Source organism: Colius striatus, chromosome 6 (assembly GCF_028858725.1).
Source record: "Colius striatus isolate bColStr4 chromosome 6, bColStr4.1.hap1, whole genome shotgun sequence".
Taxonomy (NCBI): domain Eukaryota; kingdom Metazoa; phylum Chordata; class Aves; order Coliiformes; family Coliidae; genus Colius; species Colius striatus.
Window position 1 is genome coordinate 20,532,251 of NC_084764.1, and position 24,771 is coordinate 20,557,021.

The 24,771-nt window shown below is 36.1% G+C and overlaps 1 protein-coding gene across 7 annotated transcripts in view; it reads left to right on the forward strand.

The window, feature by feature from the left end:
• The window catches only part of MIPOL1 (mirror-image polydactyly 1), a 193,633-nt gene that overhangs the window by 91,344 nt on the left and 77,518 nt on the right, over nt 1–24,771 (forward strand). For all 7 annotated transcript variants that reach the window (XM_061998527.1, XM_061998532.1, XM_061998529.1 and 4 more), the window contains one exon: nt 7,019–7,126. In XM_061998527.1, coding sequence (XP_061854511.1) covers nt 7,019–7,126 — 108 coding nt within the window. The remainder of the gene's footprint in view (nt 1–7,018; nt 7,127–24,771) is intronic.

A 24,771-nucleotide genomic window follows, 5' to 3' on the forward strand; every position in this document is an offset into this window, starting at 1 on the left:
AATTTTTTTTGTTGTTTGCTTTACATGGTTATTTATTGTATTCAGCTTTCCAAAGGTGATGCTTTAATAACAGGTGAAAAGGTAGACATATTTAGAGTCTAGAATAATTATTTATACTTCATTTGATCATTGCAGTGAATATATGTGTAGTGGGTTTCTGTGGCCAGGTTTTGGTAGCTGGGAGGCTACAGGGGTGGCAACTGTGAAAAGCTGCCGGAAGCTTCCCCTATATCTCATAGGACCAGTGCCAGTCAGCTCTGAGATGGACTAAGGCCGAGCCCATTAGCAGTGGAGGTAAGGCCTCTGTGAAGAAGGGAGTGAGAATGTGAGAAAATCTCTGCAGACACCAAGGTCATTGGAGAAAGAGGGGGAGGAGGAGATATTCCCCTGTGACCTGTGGGCAGCCCATCATGAGACAGGCCCTACCCCTGCTGCCATGGAGGCCATGGTGGAGCAGAAATCCACCTGCAGCCTGGGGAGGTCTTCACACCAGAGGAGGTGGATGTGTGAAGGGGACTGTGACCCCATGGGAAGCCCATGCTGGAGCAAATTCCTCGTACGACCTGCAAACCTATGGAGAGAGAAGCCCACACCAGACCGGGTTTGATGACAGGGCTTGTGAGCCCATGGGGGACCCTATTCGGATCAGTTCGCTCCTGAAGGACTGTTTCTCCCATGGATGAGACCCATATTGGGTCAGTTTATGAAGAACTGTAGTCCATGTGAAAGATCCATGTTGGAGAAGTTCGTGGAAGACTGTCTCCCATGCTCACACTGTAGCAGTGGGAAGTTTGAAGAGGCCTCTCCCTGAGAAGAAGCAACAGCAATGACCATCTGTGATGAACTGACCATAATCCACATTCCCTGTTCCCTTGCACCGTTGAGGGGAAGAAGGAAGAGGTTGGGGGAGGTGTTCAGGTGATTCAGGTTTAATTTCTCATTTCCATACTCTGTTTTGATTGATCATTAATAGATAAAACCATTTCTCCCCAAGCTGAGTCTATTTTGCCCATGACAGTAGATGCTGAGTGATCTCCCTGTCCTTAACTCACAAACCCTTTCTTATGTTTCTCTCTCCCCTGTCCAGTTTAGGAGAGGGAGTGATAGAAGGACTTTCATGAGCACCTGGCACCCAGCCACAGTTAAACCACTGCAATGTGTTAACTAATTTCAAAATGTATCTGCAATTTATTACTTCTCAAAATATTAAGCTGGGTAGTAGTAGGATCTTGGTATCCCATAAGCTCATCTTTTAATGGTATTTGTGCATTTACCATCAAAATACAGTGTGTCATTTGCTTATGAGTATTTTGTTTAAAATTCATAGAGGAAGAAATGCATGTTGGAAAACAGTTCATCTGCCATTCATATGAACTCCTACTTTCACATAATTTGGAGGACATAAACAATTTCGCAAGTTGTTCAGTAGAAACTAGGTTGTTTTTATTTTTCACTGCTCCAGTGATTGGGGTCCTAGTTCAGCAAGGTCTCCCTATTGGAAGTCCAGAGAATGTGGTACAGTATTCACTGTTTAAAGGGAAGACAGTCAATGTATGCAGTCAAGTAATTGTGCACTGGCTGACTCATGGAAAATGACTAAACACTTGCATTTGATTTTTGTCTCATTTGAGTAAAAATACATTGTCTTAAATTTAATGGCAGAATGAAACTATTTGTGAGAGGCTATGGTTTTATGGAAAGTCTACTGCTAAGCTACAGAGGCCATATAAGACTAACCAAAGATCCACCTACCTCATCACCTTGACTTCACTCAGTCAATAGTCTAGACTTCAGGAAGAGCACAGGAACAAGGCAAGCCCGTTTCAATACCTTCGTCTACATTCTGTCCCTTTATTCAGCAATCTAATCAGTAGAGTCTTGTATGTTTATGCCAGTGCCAGATTGTAAGCATTGCAGGTTTTGACAAAGATTTGAACAAATATATTTTCAAAAAATGCTATGTTTTGTATGTACTAATTGGATGTGACAGGCAAATGTAATTCAGAATTCAGGAAAAAACTTTATGTGGAATTTGGCCTCATTTTAATCCTAGTACATTTATTTCATTAGACTTTGACCTTCATACCTGTATTAACAGAAGCAAATCAATTGCTGTATTTCCTATCAAAGGACTAACAATGTGATGACTTTTTTTTTCCCTAGCATATTGCCATAAGTTCAAATCCACATTGAAATACAAAATGAGTAATGCACCTGACATTATTATCTAGTTCAGTGAGATGACAGCATGTGACCCCAGTGTAGCAAAACATTTATGTCTCTTCGACAGCATGTGAGCAGTCTGATTGACCTGAGCAGCACAGAGTTAAATGTGCTTTTATGTGAGGCCTCTGGAGATAGGTATTGTCTTCATATAAACAAACAGCATGGGGACCAAGTGGTTGGGGGCAGCGAATTGCTCTGCTCAGTGTTAATGTTTTGATGTGTTCCATCTTTGTCCCAATTAATGTTATTTCTCCAATGACTTGCAGATTTTTCTTTATTCTTGTGTAATGTCTATACTTTCAGAACACATCACTGAAGAATCATGTTAAGTAATGATCAAAAAATAACTCCTCAATCTGTCTAGACATGACAGGCACTGTAACACTGTGTTAATATGTTATAGACAGAAGTTGAAGAAGAAAATACTGAAAAGCTGATAACATGTTAAAGATGATTTGTTTATACAAGTCCTAAAGTTATGTTTGATATGCAACCTCATTTTCTAGTAAAGACCAAACTATTAAGTGGTTATCTGCATTGATTTTTCTGTCTTCTGAAATACTCAATTCATTGTAAACTATCTTTACTCCTTTTGTGTACTTCTTTACCCCTTTTGTGTACTTGAGACTAGGACCATCTTTTAACAGTCTCTTTCTGGATATGCCTCAAGGACTCTACTCAGTGATATTCCCCTGGTTCACTTGAGCCCTCCCTCAGTGTCCCTTTTAGCAGATGCTTCTTTCTGCAGTTTGTCTGGATATTCCCTGCAGCATTCTCAACCCTCCCACGTGGATAGTCACTGAAAGAGACCAGCACCCGCTGTGGATTGAATCAGTGCCCCTCGTAAAACATTCTTGTTCTACTGAATCACGTTTTCTGATGCTTGTTAAAAAAAGCTCACCAGTAGCCTAATGTTTTAAATGCGAAGATGGAAGAGCAGGTATACTCGTTGTCTGTCTTCTCCTGTCTGTATCTCTTCTTATCCTTTGGTATGTTACACGCTTTGCTTTTCATCTTGTGTCTTAGCTGTTTGTGATATATCCTGTGCAGGGGTACTTGTTTGGAAAGACTGAGTGCATTTAGAAAAGGAGAGACGAGTTGCATGTGGAAACAGATTTAAAGAGAAGATTGAGTGCCCATTGAGGGGAATAGATGACATTGTCTAAAAACTGTACAGTAAGGCACCGATGGTTGCTCAAGGAACACTTGCAGTAGGCTGAAAGAGGTTCACTGTCTGACAAGTATGTAATCACCTGAATGAGGTTACCTAAGGTAGGAGAGGTTTTTTGAGGAAGATGATGAGGAGAAGAAACATTAGGGTTTGAAAGAAGAGAGTAAGACTTTTTCTGGTTGGATTTTGGATTGAGTTTTCTTTTTATCTTCAGTATTGCCTGTCTAGCTGCAGAATTCTGAATGCACACAGTAGACCATGCAATGAAACTAATTGTTGGTGGATAGTTTGTGTGAAACATTTATGAAACGACATGTTCTCATTCATGAGGCTTTTTTGTCCTTTACTTAGCAAAGTCTTTAGTGTTCTGGTGAAGGCTTATTCTTCCTGAAATCCATCTACACTGCTCTCATATTCCTCGATGTACTCAAAGTATCTGAAGAAAAGATACTTCTCAATTAGCAGCTCATCTTTCATAAAGTTAAATTCACATGAAAATCCATTTAAGTGCACAATTACGCTTCAGATGTTTAGGCAACCTGTGTTGCACAAAATATTTTGTCTCTTAGTTTAAGTGGACTCTGTTTGAAGGTTTCCCGTGTATGAGTTTTTACAAGTTTGGGATAAGAGAATTTAGGCTTTCTTATTTGTAATATTTAAAATTAAACACTTCCTTTAGCTTTCAGCTTTCTTAAAAGAATATATCCAACATTTCCTTTTTGCCAGTACTGAATTGGATGGTCTCTTCTCCTCACTGTGCTCCAAAAAGCGTTTATGTATGTTTTTAGAAGGAAATCCAGTTCCTCACTTGCAGCTGTTGGCATTTTAGAGACCTGGAGTGAACCAATAAAAACACATGTACTTTTAAATAACGGCTATTTTTACTGGACCTTGCTAACAACCAATGACACAGAATTTAAAAAATGTTGGCTCAAATGAATAGAAGGGCTGCATTGTTTTAAAGTCTGTTTGCACAGACTTTACACAGAAATTTCGTATGTTCTGGTTATTGTGAAAAAGAGTGATTGCTTTTAGAATTCTATTTGAATGTTTTAAAAGTAGTTCAAAGTGGTTTAAAAGTGTTGTAGAGTATAAAATTTCAGTAAGCCATACACACTGTTACCAATTAAGTATATTATTACAGTATTTTCACAAACAGAATAATTAAATATTTCACTTCCTAGACAGCTAAGAATAAATACATTCTGACTGACAATTTAAAACATCTTCTGTTAATATGTTATTTCCACCATATTAAGATACTAATGTGCAAAGGTCAAATTAGATCACCATTTCCTTCAATTACACCCTCAAAATGGATTTAAGCAGTATGCTGACTGAATATCTCTTTTTTTTTTTTCCAGATAAGAACATTCTTAGTGGAAATGCAATTAAAGATTAATTGCAAAATGCTACTAAGTTTGATGGAACTGTAATTATGTCAAGGTTGACTTGATAGAGAGGTCCATTTATTTTATGTTACTTGTGTTGCATCTCTATATGCTGCATTATACTAGAGTCACGCCACTGCTGTTCATTTCACTATCCTGTCTTCACAGGACTGAAGTGGAAAGTAGAATGAAATCACACCCATGGCCTTAGTTGTGCAACCTACCCAATACATCAAGATCTTTTATAGTCCTGTAGCTAGTTTTTGCTCTTAGCATATTATCACTAATGTTTTTGGGTCAAGAAAAATAGCACGACCATAAATTCATGACTTTGAAATCTTTTTTTTTTTTTACTGAGATTTTGGCTTTTTAATAATATTTACTGTAAGAAACCTGTGCTCTTCTCAATAGAGGATTCCAAAGCACTGTTTTGAAGAAGTGTGTTGGCAAAGCGGAAAAGTGAGAACCCTGCTGATCTTAGACAATGTAATGTGTAAAGTGTCATAATAATGCTTGAAGCAGTACATTGATTTAGTTTTTTTAAATGTTTTTTTAAATCTATGCTAGAGGAAAAAAAATGCATTACCTGTATTTAGTTCTTCAGTAGTTTTGTTAGCACCTTCATGTCTGCAGATACATAATTTTCATACTAGACAATAAACTAGGCCAGAGAGATTTGCTGCTTTAAAATAAGTAATCCTGTTAGAAATGAGCCCAGATTTTTAACAGAAGAACTAAAATGCAACAGATATGCAAATTGAATTTTTCTAATAGTACTATTGGACACCTACAATTATTTAAAACTTGAAGAATTATGGTTTCTGTACTATGCTGGACACCTGACATCCAGTACACTATTAAGGATTTATTTTGTGTTTAAGTGCATGTATTGTTATGTATTTAAAATTTCAGTCTCAAGATCCTCTAGTACTTTTTCTGTTATTTAGGCCTCAGTTGTAATTTTTGCAGGCCTATGGCTCTGTGTTTCAGTTTTCCTTTTTTAAGAGTTTACATGAGCCATACTTAATTGTTCCATATACCGAATTGGTCAGGAATAGGTAACATACACCTGAGAGGAAGTTCAGCTATGGGCCTTCCACAGTCACCAAGATAACATGAGACTGATATTTCCAGGTCCTTCATTTGAGACAGCAATTCTTACGTGTGCATTATGTCATGAGTCTCATTCTTTTCTTACTAGTGTTTTCAAAAAGTATTTACTCAAGTACTTGTTATCAATTAATTGTCTTTTGTTCCAATGGAGCCTATCAGCTTTAGATTTTGGTGGTTATATCCAAACTTCTTGCTTGTAATATACTGTTTGAAAATGTTCTTTGATAATATTGTGTTTTCTTTAGTTCTATCAGGTTTTCACCTATATCTTTCTGGTCTTTCTGGTCTTGTTCTGTTTTGGTTTGCTTTTTTTTTTTTTTTTTTGTTAAACGAGGCTTTTATTCATAAGACAATGAAGTGTCAGCTGACAGCTAATTACTCATTCAAACCAAGTTAGCTAGGCAGGACCTTGTACAGTTAGCATAAAAACCAGTGAAATACAATTTAGCTCACAATTTGCAGTTATTTAGTCTTTAAAGTAGATGCTCGGCTGGCAGCAGTAAGTGTACATGTGTATGCACACAGGAGAAAATGTTAAATTTTTCATTCTTTGTCATTAAGTTAAATATTTGAACAAAACAATCTTAAAACTTCTTTTCTTTCAAGATGTGGTGTGTGTTTTGGAATTAGAGCAATATATTAAAGTGAAAAATAGAATCATAAAAATTACTGGTCTATTTTCTAAAAAAAGAGTGTGTACTGGCACTGGGAGGAGGGTCTTTCATTTGCTTGCTTCCCTAAAGGCATGTATTGCTTTCTTTATATCTACTTACTTGATACATAAAAGTCAAATTCTAGCTTTATACTGGCATAGCTAAGAGCAGAAATCCAACCTAACATTTTTAAGACTTTTTTAAGCATCCTGCAAAAGGTCTGATACTGAACTTAGCCTTTTTTGACATAAAATTGGACCAGGATGAAATAATGCGAATGTGAATAATGATGCACATTTTAAAAATGTAGCTCTGGTACTGGTCTGGGATTGTAACTTGCTTTTGTCTGATGCATTCCCTACTGCAGAAATGGTGATGGGAGTTATTTACATTAATTCATTTGGCTTGTTAAAAAAAAATGTGCCCACACTCCTCTACTTAATGGGATTCTTTCCTCGTTGCAGTGCAAACGGCTGGAGCAGGAGCTTCATCATCTGAAAGAGCAGAACCAGACTTCAGCAAACAACACGAGACATCTGACTGCTGAAAACAATCAAGAACGTGCTCTGAAGGTAAATCTCCATTTCTTCTTGCAGGCAAATTAAGGTTGTAAGCCCCTGGTGCCAGCTTTCTGGGCTGCATATATCAGTTGTGTACATTTCAGCAGAAGTGAGCTAAGGTGTTTGCCAACAACCCCTTCTTTAAACACAGATACAGCACCCTTCTGTTATGGTTTTATTTTATTTTGTGTATGAAAACAACAAGAAAAAAATAGCATATCCTTCAAATTATTGGGCTGGTAATTAACAATAAATTTGAGGAGTCTGTCGTTGCTTGCAATATTACACCTTATAATGTGAAGAAAACTGCAACTATTTGCCTCATGGTACCTTTGCAAAACTAATATTTTAAAGCATAGTTGTTTGATCTGCTCCCAGCAGTGTGTGCTATATTAATAACGTTGTTGACCTATACTACTAGTGACCACATACTTGATGCTACTATTTGCAAAAGGGTAGCTAGTTGGAATTGGGAGGAGGAATAATAAGTCTTGTCAATAAGAATAAAAATGAGCAGAGAGGCGGGAGAGGGTCAGAGAAAGGACAGTGTAAAGTGACAGGTTATTGCTGCTTTGAGAAAGGGAAATTGTAACATCAGTGGAATTGATAGCTACATAACCAGCAATCTCACTGCTAGCCAGAATAAGAGACTGTGTCAGGTAAGACATGCAAGCATTGTGCGCACATATTCAACCACTATATTGTTAAAAATCTTTTTTATGGGTAATATAAAGACAGAGTTTATTCTTTTGATACTTTGCTGTCAATTAAATCAGCAATTGATTTAGGTAGTAAGATCTAAACGTAGCTCATTTATAGGCAGATTATGCTCTGCCTCCTTTGTTTTCTTTTTTTATATATTCAGGAAACATTATTCAAGCAACAACTTGACCGATGCACAGTGTAGGAATAAAGGTAAATCCTTGTGTAGTTCAACATTTCTCAGTTAAAAAAAATAAGTATCATAAATAAATGGAGACAATCTGTGCGCTGCACAAGTGCTGTATATTTCATGGGTTTATAATTGCCATCAGAATCTATGGTGAATATTACAGAATCAGATGTACAGCGCTGAAAGCAATCCCTCCTCAGATGGCTAGAAATATAGTTTGTAAACATTCAGGGCTGTTTCTGATGACCATAGTAGTATTGTTTTGAATCTAGTATCATTAAAAGTTAGTGCTTGCTGAGCATGCTACCTATTGAACGTAGTTTTGTTTTTCATTCATTGCATGCTGACTTTTTTTCGGTGTCATTGAAAATATTATGCAAAGAGCCCTTCTGTTAGAGGCCAGAAATGTTTTATTGAAACTACACTTTGTACATTTAATATTGCCTGACATAATGCTTACAGAATAATTATATTTTCAGAGAAAGAAGTGACTTAATAGTTCAGAGTGTTACTAGGATTTCATTCTAAGCCTGATATTGCTCTCCCAGCACCTAATCTTTAAAGAATTTAATTTCTGTCTGTCATGGGCATTTTTTGATTTTTCAAAGTTAGAGGTTAATTGGTTGCAGTCTTTTAGAGATGAGAGTCTTGAGAGTTAATAAAGGAATGCTTTTCAATTTTTGGTAAAACTGAATGCTTTTTAGTATTGTACCTCTGTAGAGTTTGTCTCAATTCATATTACTGTTGCTTACCGTGAGGAAAGGTCCAACAGAGTACTTTTAAAAAAGCCACTGAATCAAGTTGAATCCCTGACCTTGAAAATTTTAAAATGCCTCCGTGACATATTGGCAATAGTTGTTAGCTTTGATATATGAACACTCACCCTGACCTAAGCAGTCATGTAAATAAAAAGCTTATCGCCCCTTTTTATTTAGTGTAGCTACAGCTACACTAAATGACAGTGCAGATTGTCTAGTAGTGATGAAAGTTATGTCAGCAACTTCTTTAGAGATAGATTTGACTGCTGCTCTGGGCCTGGCTGCGACCGAGGTGCTTCTGCTGCCATCAGCAGCAGAGGTGTCCGACAGAGAAATATCCATCTGGAGCGCCCTGACAAGTAACGCACTGTGAGGTGCTGGCACACACCTTCCTTGTGAAACACTCTGGTTCTTAGCTGCTGCCTCTTGTATGCACTCAGTGGCTATCATGCTACATGCAGAGTGCATCTACAGAGCCAGGAATCCACTCCTGTCTCCTCTCCACCGCAGGTCACCCTCTGGTCATCTGACCTCTGGTTCAGAGTTAAATGCCAACACAACCCTTTGTCTAGAGAACTACATCTCTATGTGAAAACTAGGAACTGTGCTATATACTATTAATTCAGATGTAATCACCTGTTCTACAGAAGGACTTCAGGTATTCTGTTCAGAAAGTGTTGATTTTCTTTAAATCTTTAATTTTCCCTAGTCCCTTAAACTTAGTTAATGTTGTCTGGTTCAGTTTGGCAAATTGTGTATTTTCGTGATAGGTTGTCACATGATCTGCTTCAGATTTTCTTCAGGAAGTAATAGAAGTATAAACATCAGATGTGATGCAAGAGTACTTGCGATCTTAACTGGATAAAAAATGCAGTAATCAGTATCAGCTAGATTAGGAATGGCATAAAAGTCTGTGATAAAAGATGAAACTCTATGGGGTCCTGAAATACACCTAACAACTAATTCCAGTGTTTCTTTCTTACTTTTTAAAATCATCTCACAATAGTGAGTGTGCTCTGAAGGATAAAAGTGTAAGACTAATCCAAAAGGAACTTATTTCGTTCCACTGATGGTCTAATAGATAAGATAAGCTTCCAGCTTCATTTTTAGTTACATTAGCTTACAGGGCTACTGCCCCCCTTCTTTGAGCCAGTAGCAGGCCATAGACTCCAGAGTGAGGCAAAGCAGCAGAGAGACAGGCTGTAACTGTGGGAGAGGTGTGGTGGCAGTAAATTGTCCAGGCCCAGGATCTGGAAATCACAAAGATGATGTAAGCATTTTTGCATAGTTTTGGTTTTACACCTTGTCACACCTGAAGATCATGTGGGAAATAAACCATATGACACATAAGGCATGCTGTGTATACCTATAACTATGCCATTTATCTTACTATGCAGTGTAACATCTGCACATCTTTGTATTCTTCTTAACTAATCTGTCGTACATATTCATAATATGTGATTTTAAATTTCCTTATTTAATGTATTTTTTGCATAGAACATTCCTTATAGTGATGTATACCATCCAGTCCCATAACACCAATCTGGTACTCATAATTTTTATACTATTCTTATTGGCTATTATAGATTGTATTAATTGAATGAAAAGACCGATTCAAATCTTCCCTCCTGGCAATGCCCACAACTGCTCAGAGGTCATTCAGATAAGCATATGGGCCTCAGTTTCCATAGTTGAAGTAAAATAATCCTCTTCTTTGTGAAACCATTTCAAAAATCTCTTATAATATTTCAGATTGAATTACAGCTAAATCTTTTAGGGATAATTGCTTCCTAAGGGCCTATACATTTACACTCCTAGTACATTTTCATAAAATAAGATCTGCAGAGTGCTTTGCAGTTCTAATGTGTCAGAGTCTATAAGTAAAATTATTCATTTGTGCTTGGCCTTCATAATTAACATCTGGTCTCTACTGATTCTGATGAGTGTATTCCCACAATATGTTGAAATAGCTGATTCAATTAAACATAGAAAAATTGAAGAACTGATTTTTTTTATTAGTATTCAAATATCGTGGATCATTTTATTGTTGTTAGCTTTGTAGTATGTAGTTTTGAAATGCAGTTTTAAGTAATATATTTTCCTAAAGAAAAACCAAGATATTGCCAGTGTGAGTATCCTCTTTACTCAGTTGAAGAAAAATAGGAATATGTCTTGCAAAACAAATAATTTAATGTGAAAATTAATGGAACATATTTAACTGAGTTTGATTGAAATAGAGGGATAGATGACTTTTTTTTGGAAGCTTGGTTTATTTTGTAATTTTTAATTAGATAGTACAGTCTTCTAAAAGCAGCTATTAATCTGCATTGAAGACCAAAGAGGTATATTAATTTTACTTCCAAGCCAAACTCTGAAAATGGAAAAGAGGGCTGTTTCATGATGATACACAAATCAGGTGCCTTTTAATGACTGAATGAGTTTTACTCCATCTAAGTATGCTGCCATTAGAACTTGTAAAAATTATTCATTTCCTTATGACTGGCTTGTTTTGTTATGCTTTTCTGACTAATAAATCTTTTTAGCTTTGGTTTTCTGTAGAATTCATCGTACATGCTTCCGTGATTTTATTGAGAATATCATAAACTTAGAGGCAAGAAAGCGACCTGAAAAAGCTGCCAGAAGTTTGTCTTCAGTCATATCATAAAGCAATTGCAGCTGATGTCATCTGCTTTCTACTGACATATAAGAACTATGTCAAGGACAGGAAATCCACCATGCATAGCAGTTTCGTAGTTGTTCCAGTGATAATGCCTGTGAAGAGCCACTCTAGAAGACTTAAATACTCCCTGATGGCTGTCATAAATTGTATTAAACTCTGTTTTGATTCCTAGAATTTCTGATTCTTAGAGTAGAAACTATTTTTCCATATCTACTTGACAATGCCAACCACAAAAACAAGTCCAGCTGACTAGTCAATGTATCATATGTGAGGAACATGATCCCAGGAAAATCTGATGTAATAAGAGCTTAAAAAAATAAGAAAAGCTTTGACAGGTAGTTTAAAATATTGCTACTGTGGAAAAGGATGGAGCATTCATACTATTTAGGTGTGTAATACTGACTATGGAATAAAGTGTTTCGTTCAGAAGACAGTAGCTGTGGCACTTACCTGCAAAAACTATGTAATTCTAACAACGTTTCTATGTTTAGAGATTGAGACCTGAAGTTTCAGAGCTTCATTTTAATGAATGTAGAACTGGTTTACGGCTGTAAAGCCTCTGATTTGTTTCTGTCAGAGTCAAATGCTTTTGAAGTGCTCTATAATCCAGGGAAATTTTGCCTGAACCAGTGGTGGGAAACAGATTACAATCTCACCTCTTCAATTCAAATTCCAGTTCAACATACAATTTTTACATTTTATAATTGCATCCTGGACAACTCTTAGAGAAAAGCCTTTGATACTTTCATAATGATTTTACATGAGACAACAGAGATCAAATTGATTTTGTTAGAAAACTGGAACCTAAGTTCTGAATGTGACAGGGCCTAGCCACATGCAGAACACTACTGCTAATTTCATCCATTTTGACTATTGCAGTGTTGTTAACTACAGGGCTGTGTGAGTGATAGAAACTGCTGTTTATGAATATTTTATAGCTATCAGATGAATAGCTGTGTTTTCCACTGACGAAGTGGATATTACACCTTCCTTCAGTTTCTAGCTGCATGAATTCCTCTGACCAGTATGTACTGTTTCCTCTGTATCTAACAGAATATTAACCTGTAAATACTTGTCTTGAGAGTTCACTTGGTGGAGTTAACCTTAAAGCAATCATGCTTTTCATTTTTAATGTTATGTACTGCTTTATATAAAAGGAACTGTTGTCACATTTGCGAATGAATTTATAAGTATCTTTGAAGACTGGGATGCCAGCTTCATGTTGATATTAGAAGGGGAGAAGAAGCAGATTGCAGAGTAGCTGCTCAGTGTGAGGAGACACACTGTGCCCTCACATTTGCTTATGATCTATGTCTATTTTTCTGAAACTACAGGAACATTTCACGAGCAATGGGAATAATTAACAGGCTTCTTGGAGGCTATCTTCAGCAAATAATATGTTGTTACATACTATGTTGTTCTTCATACTGTTCTTCCAATAACTTTTACAAGGGTAAAATACTAGAGGATTTTTCAAAATAAGCTGCAATCTAAATTTGTTCAGTTCTTCAGTTTCTTCTACTAAGGAGAACTGCTTTCAGAGGAGTTATCAGGTTCAGGTTGTAGAAAGCCACAGTGAGTTCATTTCACTCCCCAGTAGCTACCCTAAAGCAGTGTGTGGCCTCAGTTAAATACCTTGGCAACATGAGAGACAAATTTGCTACTCCGTCAGCAAAACTTGTTACAAAGCGTATGTGACCGCTGTTCATTTTTAGAGTGGAAATTCGCTGAAGTTTGAATGCTTGAATTGCTTTTAAATGCATAGTGGAGGGGAAATAAAAGACCAAGTAAAACCTGGAACATGCTGCTGACAATCTGGATGTGGATAAAAATGCTTTTTTTTTTTTTTTTTCACTTGCTGCTTCCTAGATCTTTTATTAGACAGAGTAGATACAGTTGCAATCTTAATTGCATTGAACAGAGACTTTGCTTGTGCTGCACCCAAAACCACTTAATAACAAGATCTTAAAGAGTGTCCATAAGGCTAGACCCGAGTCTGTTCAGCTCTTATCCATGCTAGAAAGTAGATTAGTCACTTTATGGCTGGTGTTATTAAATAGTACTGTACACCTCAGAGGATATCAGTGTAAGCCAGTGCATCATGCCATAAATGAATGCTAAAATGAGGCCATGTACAACTCCCGCAGAAATAATTCTATGTTCCACTTCAATACTAATTTTGTGCATTCCATTCTGCTTAAGTTCCAGTGTCTTCAAAAGCTATTGCTACAGACTTCTGACAACATGCCCAGTTATCTGTATGTATGGAGATGGAGAAAATAACTCACATAATCCTACATTGACCAACATTCCGTCTCAGCCCCAGTGGAACAATTTTGCTTGCATATATCCCCTGTAGCCAGGAAGTGACTAATTTAGTAGATATATTGGACCATGAGTCAAAAAAGCTTAATTTCAGAAATTTTATCTACTGGTATCACTTTCAGTGGCCACTTTTGTTAGTTGTTTTTTGTAGCCATACAGGTTTGTAGGCTTTATTTAGCTATGCAGATCTTGACAGAATAGTTGTCTGTGAGTGAAAACTACATTCTTAGTGACAGCCTCCTCCCATCTGGTAATTAATATTTTGGAACTGGTAGACATTAACATGTATCCACCAAAAATATATTAATTTGTATAGGGAAATGAAAGTTAAAATAATTGCTTAAATGTGCCATAAGCAAATAATACAATGTGTGAAATAAATGAGAAACTTGCCCTTCACTGCGACTGAAAATTGTCCAGAGTCCATTTAGAAACATAGGCTTCCAGAGCCTGATAAATCTGATTTATATGAAACATCAACCTCGGAGCTGAAGAGAAATGATGTTTGGTAACATTAGTACCCACATGATTTTCAATGGTCAGTTTGTGATGTCATTAAGTGGCTGTGTGGAGAGGTGGCAGGGCCATTTGTACTGTTCTTCATTCACTAAGTCATCACTGAGAGCCAGACATTTGAAGTTATTCAAGCCTTGGGTTGTTTAAAAATGGAAAGAAAAAAGTAGATGTCCTCAGGTTCTTCTCTTTGCTTCCTCAGTTGCACTGGCTGTGCCACCTTCCTGTATCTGTAAGGCTGTTCTGGCACGGCAACCCTGTGTGTACAGTGTTTTCTGCACAGCAGCTGCTCAGGATTTCTTGGTCTCTGTTCAAAAGAAAAAAGACCAAGCAGCAGTGTTGCTGACTTACTTACTGTGACCTCAATTCTTTCAGAATTGTTTCAAAGCAAATGGATGAGAGTGAATATTTGTTAGCAGAACAATGTTTGTTCTGAAAACAATCCTGAGAAGAGTTATATCTATGAATTGTGCTTGTCTAGAGCACAATTGTCTTAAGGATATCTTAAGGAATTTTAGCGTGCTTCATATTGTCTATAAACAGCTGCACAAAAATGGCACTGAATGTATCTCAATACACTGAACAGCTTCTTGACTAAAAGAATTTACTCACCTTGTCTGAGGAGTCTTCCTTCTCTCCTGTTAACAGATGCTGAATGTCTCTTTAGCAGAGCAGGTGTATTTATTGAACTTTGATTCAGTTCTAAGCATTAAGGAATTCATTACTCATTCACACTTTGTGCTTGATGTCAGCTTTCATCTGCTCCACTAGAAATTCCTTGGAGGTCTGTTGCTTTTTATTTGACGCCTTCAAATCTCTCTTGGCACCAGGTTGCTCTTGACAATCTTAAACACCATCAAACTGTTTATATATAGGCTATAAATGTCCCATTGTCATTGGGGACAATGTGATTGTTCAAACCTTTTGGCTGGGTTTTTTATGTTTTGGTTTCCATTTCTTATGTGAAAATTGTCTTCCCATGAGGACAGTCAGTGTTATTACTTCTGATTAGCCTAAGTATTACTTTTGATGAATGCAGCAAGTTCTTGGAATGCAATATTTTGGTTTCAGGCTATTCTAAATCTGGATTATCATTCTCAGTCATCTAGTCTGCCTCCACATCCTTACTTTTGGTATGTAAAGAACCATCTCTTTCATGGCTTCTGTGGACATGAATTTCCTCTTGACAAGACCTTATCATCCATGTTTTTCATTTAACCATTCCATAATTGTACATCTGCACATATTATAAAACCTGGCATTTTGTAAATACTTTGCACTTTTACACACATTTTGTTCTTTCTAACACGATAAATGCCATTTTGTGTGGTTCATTTGATCACCAGCTGAGTGACTTCCTGGAAGTTCTTTCCTTGCTTGGCGATGCTGCCACATGGCCTTCCAACTTCTTGGATGCTTTATTTCAATTGTAAATGTTCTGCAGCACTTTTACTTTTTTTTCTAAGCTTTGTTAAAAGACTTCAGAACTGAAATAGTTTATGGGCCTGAGGCAGGTTTCAGGTATATGTTTTCTAGAAATATATATCCTGAAATAAAAAAAAATTACAAAGTTGTAGAAGATGGGACAAACTATGCAGACATCCTTCGGCCAGAAACAAAGCTATCTTCTACCTGCTCTCTCACTCCTTGTCTTCATAGAGGTGACATCCATGAATTAAACCAATGATAAAAAAATGATGTGTTCTAAAATACAACTAAATTCATCAGTATCTTGTAAACTAGATTCACAGGAACAGATCCATAAGCAAAACATACTGTAGAAACCACAATCATGTTAGAAAAGCTACTTATTTGGAAAGATGAGTTCTTATAAAAGCAGAAGCTGTGTTTAATTATAAGCTTCATTGCAATCTCCAATAATATATATTATCAACCCAGTCACAAATTCATTTTCATTTCCTTTGGCCCAATAATACTTCGGTAGTAGTACTACCATGAACTTTTGTAACATCTGAAGAGGTGTCACCTCGCTGCACTTCAAACGGCTGTAAAAAAAATACAATTCTTTTACTTTCAGACTAGTGTGGAGCTTCATTTCAAGATTACATGGATCAGGAACAAAGGGCATATGTTAATTTAATTGTAAAGCAATCATGAAGCTTAATGTATCATCAGACTCACTATAAGAAAACTAGGACTTCCTCCTTCACTTACAAATTGCTGACTGTAAAACATATTTCTAAACTTAAGAGATTCTAAATCTGAAGCTGCTTTGTACATGAAATAGTAACTGTTTTCTGCAATGTTTAAAGAAACCCTTAGCATTAGCATTATAATATTGTCCCTAATCCTCACTAGCATAGTTTTCAAAATATTTATCAGTATCATACCATGATAAACGAAATGAAGTCCTAAAAATATGTAGTCATGTTTTCCTTTCTCAGAAGTACCAAATGATGCTGGAGATGAGATATCAGATTTAGTGAATGAAGAGGTGACATTGTTAGGGGTTTTTTTTATTTATTTTTTTTTATTTCTCCATATGAAATCTGTTATTCATATATGCAATCAGTATTCATTTTGCCTGTCCTTTTAAATTCCCATCTGTTTATTTGACCTGGTGCCGAGACACATTTTTGATGTTAGGGCACTTGTCCTCCTAGGTCGCTGAAAGAAAGTGTGGTAAATCTGGATTTCAATCATTTTTCAGTGTCTTGCTGTACACCCTTCATTTTATATGCTGCACAGGAAAATGATCCTCTTTTGTTTGAGCAGCAACTGTAAACAAAATCTTGAGCTGGAGTGCATGATGACATGTCAGTTATTTGTCCTACAATAAAATGCATAAAAGGTAGTAACCTAAGCTCTTGTGCAAAAGGCAGGCTACAGGGTCATTAAATAGCAAAGGTCTTGCTCTGACCCATCCATGACCTCCTTATCTGAAATGCCTCTCAGAACTGATAGTATCTACTTTAGATTTTGGGTAAAGGAAACCAGGGATAGGATAAAGGATCAATATAAATATTTCAGAATTTTAGGTATTTACTAAAAAGGTATCCTTGGTCTTTGCAGGTTTAAGTTTATGCACATTCCTGTTCAGAATGGGAGAACTCTTTCCTGTTGCATGCGAGTGATCATATAAAGTATGAGTAGTAGTCGGGGGAGACAGATGATAAAGGAAGACATTGAAACACTGGATCTTAGTATGATTGTAAGGCCGCAGATTAGCTTTGATTAAGAAGCCTCAAGATGCTATGTGTTTGCTCTTATTTACCTGTATGGTAATCTGAAAGTCTCTCCTATTCTTTTCCCAAGTGAGAAACTTCAGATTTTAGAATGAGATGAAACCCATGTCCAGAAACTGCAACTTGATGCTTAGCCATCATTTACTCAGAGGACTCAGGACTCATTTTGACTGTCCTTTTTAATTCCCATCTATTTATTTGGTCTGGTGCAAGTGGACATTTTTGACACTAGGGCACTTGTGCTCCTGGATCACTGAGACGCTTTTGAAAATCCCTTTATTTTTCTATTTTCCCCATAAATAAGAGGAAAATCCTGATTTGATTTCCATGTGTGTGACCACACTAATATGTAAAGGAAAAGTGGACTGCTGTTCACATAGTCAAGGTGCTAAGGAGAAGGGATGTACTCCTTGTGTGCAGCAGGTGTGTATTTCTACCCTAACAGTAAACACATCATTAGGAGACTGCTTGAAGAGCAGAAGGAACAAATGGACTTGGATATATTTTGCTCTATTTATTTTTTTGTCTGTGAAAGTGGGCTTTACATAGTAAAATATTCCTCACCTGTCTTCCAGTAGGTCTCCACAGCTTTACACATGAGATTACAGACTGGCAGCTGGACTTGGGCTTTGCTCTGGGAGTACACTTTAGAGAAGTAAACTGTACAATAGCACTAGAGTGGCAAATCTGATAATTTGGTAATTCTGAGTTTCCAGACTTTGACCATAAAAGAAACCTGTGCAGACACACTGGTGTACCACCTGTTCAGAAAGTGTATTATCTTCACTGATTAACACAGGCACAGGTAGAATTTTGGCCTATGAAATACGTAGCCTTTTTTTTTATTTGAAGACTTGAAAGATATAAAGCAAGCTTCACATCAGCAGAAGTATATCAATGCATTAAGATTTCAACTCAACATATGTTAGGTTTATCTTCATATTTAGAAACATTGCATGCATAGCTCTGTCATGTAGCTGAATCAAAATTGCTCATTACACTTGCACAAAAATCATTAATTATTCACCAAAAACACTCAAAGTCTGATTTCTCCTGTAAAATATGTTTGCAATTGAAACTTCCATTTCTTATGCTTTCAAAACTTGGCCAGCTCTGTTAATTCAAAAATTCATCTTTCCTTAATGGTAAGGTAAATATATCTTACAAAGAAAAAGCAAGAAAAAGGTGAAATAAGAAAAGAGCTGTCTTTAAGCTTTGGATAAGAAGCATGAGTAACAAATGCTACTGTGTAATAGTAAATATGTGTATATTACATTGCCTGAACATGGTATCAATGTGTATTGGTGATTGTGTTAAGCTGCAAAACAGCCAGATTTACAATTTCAAATTAAACTCAAAGACCCAAATGTCATTTTGTAGTTAGATTCAATATATAAAGAAACCTCTGGGATTTCATTTTTAAACTTTGTTGGTTGATACTGGATTTTCCATCTCCAGAACTGCTCGTCCACTGAAGAACAGGTGTCATCTTTCACAGTTCTACTAGACATATTCAGATTCCATAGTTTCATAAATTTGCCATTTCCTGATGGATCATAGTCAAGACAATTATTTGGATCCATCATGAAGATGGTGGTGGTGTAACTTGTGGATAGACTTCTGTGTTTACAAATATCTTTGCCACACATTTTGAAAAATTTAGAGGAGTTATTTCTAAAAAAATAAAATCTATTGAAAGTATTTTTTACATTAGAAGCATGGTTTGGACCAGGCTTTCTAACACTGAAGCTCATCTTGTAGACTAGGCCTGATTCTGTGGACATTGGTAGCAGTGACAGCTAGAGAGCTAATAGTTACTGTTACAGGATCTAAATTTTGAGAAGAAATTAACCCTTGCTTGCTTTGATCTCAAACCTTGTGAGTTCCACATGCACTTAAATTTTGATGGGACTAGGTCCCCAATCTGTGAAGCCTTGGGGTGTTATACACACATTTTGGCTGTTATGATAATATACAGAGATTAGAGGAAACCAGATGTGTCTTAAAGCAGGCACATCATAAACTAGATATCTTCAATGATAAATCAAGACCTAATAAGAGAACATTGACACTTTGCTAGTTCTTTTAGAAGAACGCAGACCAGAAGATGTTATAACAGGAAAAAAATCTTTGATGTCCACACTGAAAGAGTCTGTTATCCTTTCTCGGTGGAAACCGTTGTATTTCTTCAAAACCTTTCCACCCAAAATCTTACTAATCTTACAAAGAGCACCTCTACTTTAACCATGCCTCTTACTGAGTTCTTTGGGAAAAAAATTACTGAATCATAAAACACCCCATTGCTCTGGCACTTTAATCCTTCATCCCAACTTCTGGAAGGATGAAACTATTTCGTAGATGTTTCTGGTTTAAAAATGGAATTGTATTGGCTCCACTGTTAAACTTCTAAGTGACTTATTTGAATACGCTACCTGGTGTCAACAAGCTGCATTTTTAAGACACAGATTTCAACCTTTTTGCTTGGACATAGTCTAGAGGAGAGGCTTAGTATATGTAACATTTTTTATTATTATTTGTTTAGATTTTTAAACATTTCAGAACATCACATAAAATGAATTATTTTTTAATGGGTTATCTGCTCCTGTTTCTTTCAGTTGAGTTGTAATTGTCTTAGATGTTAGTGGAGACAATGAGTGACTGAAACCTTGGAAATGCTAGTGATAGCTCCATCCTTTTGGAATTGCTATATAACAACAAAAACACTTGTTTTCCAAACTAGATAAAATAAAACCTGTTTATCTAGCCTATTAAATGTGGATGCCAACGTTCAAGCAGATGCAGTTTTAAGCTCTGTAGATGCTAAACCCTGAAACATTTGGTCTATAAACAAAAAGCTGACATCAAATACAGCATTGCTGCTAGACATAGTAATGGTGTATATATGCTGCATTCACACAAATTAGGGAGATGATTGCTTTTTTGTATGTTGCTTAGGGTTTTTTTTCTTATGTTAGAGTATTAAAACAGATATTAAATTTTATCATTAATGCCATGCGTGGTCTCTCTTCAAATCCCCTTAATTACAGATTGACTCCAAGGATTACACAGCATGGATTTTAATTTTAACTGAAACAAAAAGAAAAGCTGCTTAAAAATTATTCTTGCTGAGTGACTTGTTGGATGACAAAACAATTTTTAACATCTTTTGACAAGTGTTGTCAAATTTAAAATATGAGAGCAGAGCCAAGTACACCTTCAGACTCCAATTGTATCATGTCTACTTCCCAAATAAAATGTTTTATTAACTTTATCCTCACAATGGAATGTCTGCTTCTCATATTTTTGTTTTTTCAGTTATTCTTCAGGAGAAAAAGACTTACAGTCTTGCTGAGATGTGTTTATGTTTGAAGAAAGTGACATCAGACTTCATATTTCCTTTCTTTGGTAATTTGAGAAAGATTACCGAGCAGAGTTGACGTTGTAGCAGCCACAGCGTATTTCACATCCTTGCCTTGTTTCCCTCCTGACCCCTGTCTTTAGGACTTAAGAGCTCCAACCTGAAAAGTTCATTTCAGCCTGAAACTTAAAATAGCAAGTCTGAATCCAGAAACAACATTTTCACAAATTGGGGCCTAATCCACTAAACCTCACACAGAAAGCTACTTCTATGAGTATCTATTATTCAGCTGAGTAAAACTTTAGGGGCCAGTTTTTAGTCTATTTCTTGTGGGGTTTTCCCCCACATTTCTTAAAAGATAAAATCAGCTTCCCTATTTGTTTCATTAATTAAAACTCACTTTTCACAGTTAAAGATTATTAGTAATTTTTATAGTTTCACTATCTCCTGCTGCTGCTTTAAGACACAGGAAAAACAGAAGTTGCTCTCCAGAGTAGCATCAAATAATAAATGCCCAAAGCTGAGTATCCACAGCTTCTCTTGAAACTAGGTGCAGCTGAAAGCACTCTTTATCTCTCAAAATGTGGATGCAAGTTTCTTGCTACTTTTGCAATAACTTTGAATACAAAAGGCTAGAGGAATGAGAAATTAGCTTTTGGCCAGGAGGTCATTGTAGAGTTGAGGGATATATTTATCGTTGCTGTTTAATGGTGGTTAGTGGTTTGATAAAATTCCCATAACTGTTTGTTAGCTTAAAACATGCTTTCTGAAACTTAACAGATCTGCAGGTAAATAACACCATTATTGCTATTTCTTTGTTAGGGGTAAATTTTTTGCACTTTAAAAGGGTTGTTTCAACAAGCTTTTCTCTTCATCTTTTTTTTTTCTCTCCTGCCTCTGAAGTGTAGTTATCAGAATGTGTAATGGTTTTCTCCATTAGTGTACTAGTGCATTTTTTTTTTCTAATGGATCAGGTTGAACTGTATTGCTTTGTATTATAGCCAAGCATAAATCCTTCCTATTTTAACAGAAAAGTATTTCTAATGCAAACCAGTGAACAGGCTAATTTATACACAACATTGCTTGGTCTAATTTGTCCATTATGTATAATAGTCTCAAAGGTGTATGATTTTCAAGTCATGTGTGCTTAATGCAGAGGCCAGAAATAACAACAAATGAGGCAAAATAGTGAATACACTTGCTGTTTATGGCTTTTCTTGCAATCTTAACATATGTGGGTTAGTAAGTGTGATTGTGCATGTGATTTAAGTGTTCATTAGCTAATGCACTGCACCGTGAAGGATGCTGGTTGCTGGCAGAAGTTTGATATTTTACACTTATTCCAGTTGTGTTCTCTTGACTATATTCAGTAAAGCTTTAAATGTGTTCTTGGCTAGACCTTTAATATAAAAGTATACAAAATAGTTCAGATTTTTTGTAAAAAACAAGATTAAATGGCCTGATTAAATGACTGATTTTTGATGTAAAGTTCAATTTTGCAGGTTATCTTTTCAGACCTGTTTTGTGAGATTGTGAACTATTTTGACTGCCCAGTGAAGTTAATAGGCGATGAGGAGGCTCAGGGCTGTTCACAGAGATCCTTTGATAAATAATACTGTCTCTTTACCACACCAGACAAAATCCGGAAAAAAGAAAAATCCTTCTTATGTCCTAACATAAATAAATATATACACGAGCACTGTCTATCTTATAAAGTCATTCGTGTTTGTCTAAGTTGGAGCACAGGACGCACAGTAAGTCTGGTGTCTGGTTTTTGAAACCAGGGTATGTGAGCCTCTACGTCAAAAAGAAAGTTGTCCTGGAATCTAAAGGCTGAGACTGGCAGGAAAATTCATCCTTTAAAATAAGTAAGACCCGATTTTGACATATGTTATCTTTACAAGTTAGAAGTTTACAAGTTCTATGTTTGCAATACATTTGTGGTTAGTGTAGATGTGAAGGTCTCACTGCTTTAAATATAGAATTTCAAGGGGTTTGTCTGGGTCTAGTTTTTTATATTTAAATTATGAAGCAGTTCTGCATTTTGGGATGAGGAGTGTTACTGGGGCTATTTGTTTCAGTTCGAGTTTAACCATATCTGTTTAGTTTACCAGGTTTTCATAACTAAATTGTAACTGCCAGTAGCTGTTGCTATTTTGTTAATGTATTACCTTTTTTTTCTCCCCACATACATCAACAGCATAAGTGAGGAATGACTATGTAATTTTAGAGGATTTGTTCTGTTTTTGCTTTCTATACTTTAGCTCATCAGTACTTCGTGGCTGTTAAGCAGGATGTGCAGTTTTATAGAACAACCAATTTACAAGCAATACTTTTACAGTTTTGTACATATTCTTGCACAATAATAAAAAAACACCAAGGTTTATTATTTTGGGTTGGGGAATTTGTGCCTTCGTTTTTTTTGTTGCTGTGCTTTTTTATTTATCATTTTATCCACCGGATTAAATCTCTTTGTTTAGTTATTGCAAAATCCCCCTTGCCGTCTTTTTAGTTGAACCTAAATTGTGAAAACAAAGAGTCTGAAATACATTTCAGGAAGGAAATGTTCAACTTGAAACATGATGCTTGCAGGTAAATCAGTGGACACTGAAAATGAAATAATTAAAAAAAGACTGGCTCTTTATGTTATGTGACTGATTTAGAGTTGGCTACATCTGAAAAAGAATGAAAAAATGGTCTGTCTGCTTGAGATTTGCCAAAAATGCTATAAGCTCCAAGTTATTTTGAGGTGGTGAAAGGTGAAACATTTGACATGTTCTTTTTGGGCAGTGCTTTAAAAAAAGAGAGGACGGGAAAGAGGCGTTGCCACATCAGAGTTAAGGGTGTTTGTGGTTGTCCATGACAGCGGCTCTAGTTTTAAAACACCTGTGTTTACTTTCCAGCTTTTCTCAATCAGCCTGAAAGTGGCCTAAGAATGGCACAGACAGACCTACAGTATAGCTGTGTTGCCTTTGCAACACACACCAAAAAAAAAAAAAAAAAAAAAAAAAAAGGAAAAAAAGACAAGAGATACATCTCTTGTTATGCAGCTAATAATTAATGGATTTTTTGTGCCTAGCTGAAAACATTTTTAACTTTTCTAAATTTTTATAGTCTATCAGTGCCTGTATTTTTTTTCCTCATCTTTGCTATTTTATTTTCTAGCAAAATCAAAATCAACTTACTTTAGGGAAGGTTTAGTGACAAATAATAATAACAAAAATCAGTGTTTTCATTGCAAATATTTCATTCCATTATTTGGAAATATGTGTGACAATATTATTGGTTTTTAAACAAAGAACAGTCACAGCCCTACCTCTGCCATCCTCCCTGAAAAATAGAAGCTCATCTTACAACTCTGAGTAGAGTTGTTTCATAAAATCTTGGTATTTGATGCGTAGCAACTTTCTGTAATGTGCTAGCTTGCAATTTGTCATGTAAATACCTTCTCCTTCAATGGGTTATAGATTTAAGTTAGATATAAAATAGACATCTCTTGAAAACTGGGTAATGGAGATTGAACTTATTTTTAAAAAAAAAGACAAGCTGCAATATCATGTTTTCAGTGCTTGCATAGAAATGTTCAAGTAATTTGTGCATTCATATTCAACGTGTTCATCTGATGAGAGACATATTTTAAATTACTGATCCAAATTTATTTAGGATTGCCATTACTATTTGTTCACATCCTAGAAACTTCTTCAGCTTTTTAAGAAAATATCATCTGCTTTCTCTAGTATTTTTTAATCAATGTAACAACTCTTCCACTTTCTACTCCAGATGACATGCCTGACACTCCTGTCTGCTTCATAATTATGTTTGTTTTTCTTTATGGATCACTCAGTATAGGTCAGGGTTTTTTTCTGGAAGTAGAGGAAAAAGGCAAAAGAAAATACAGCACTGATAGAAGAGCACAGGTGATTTC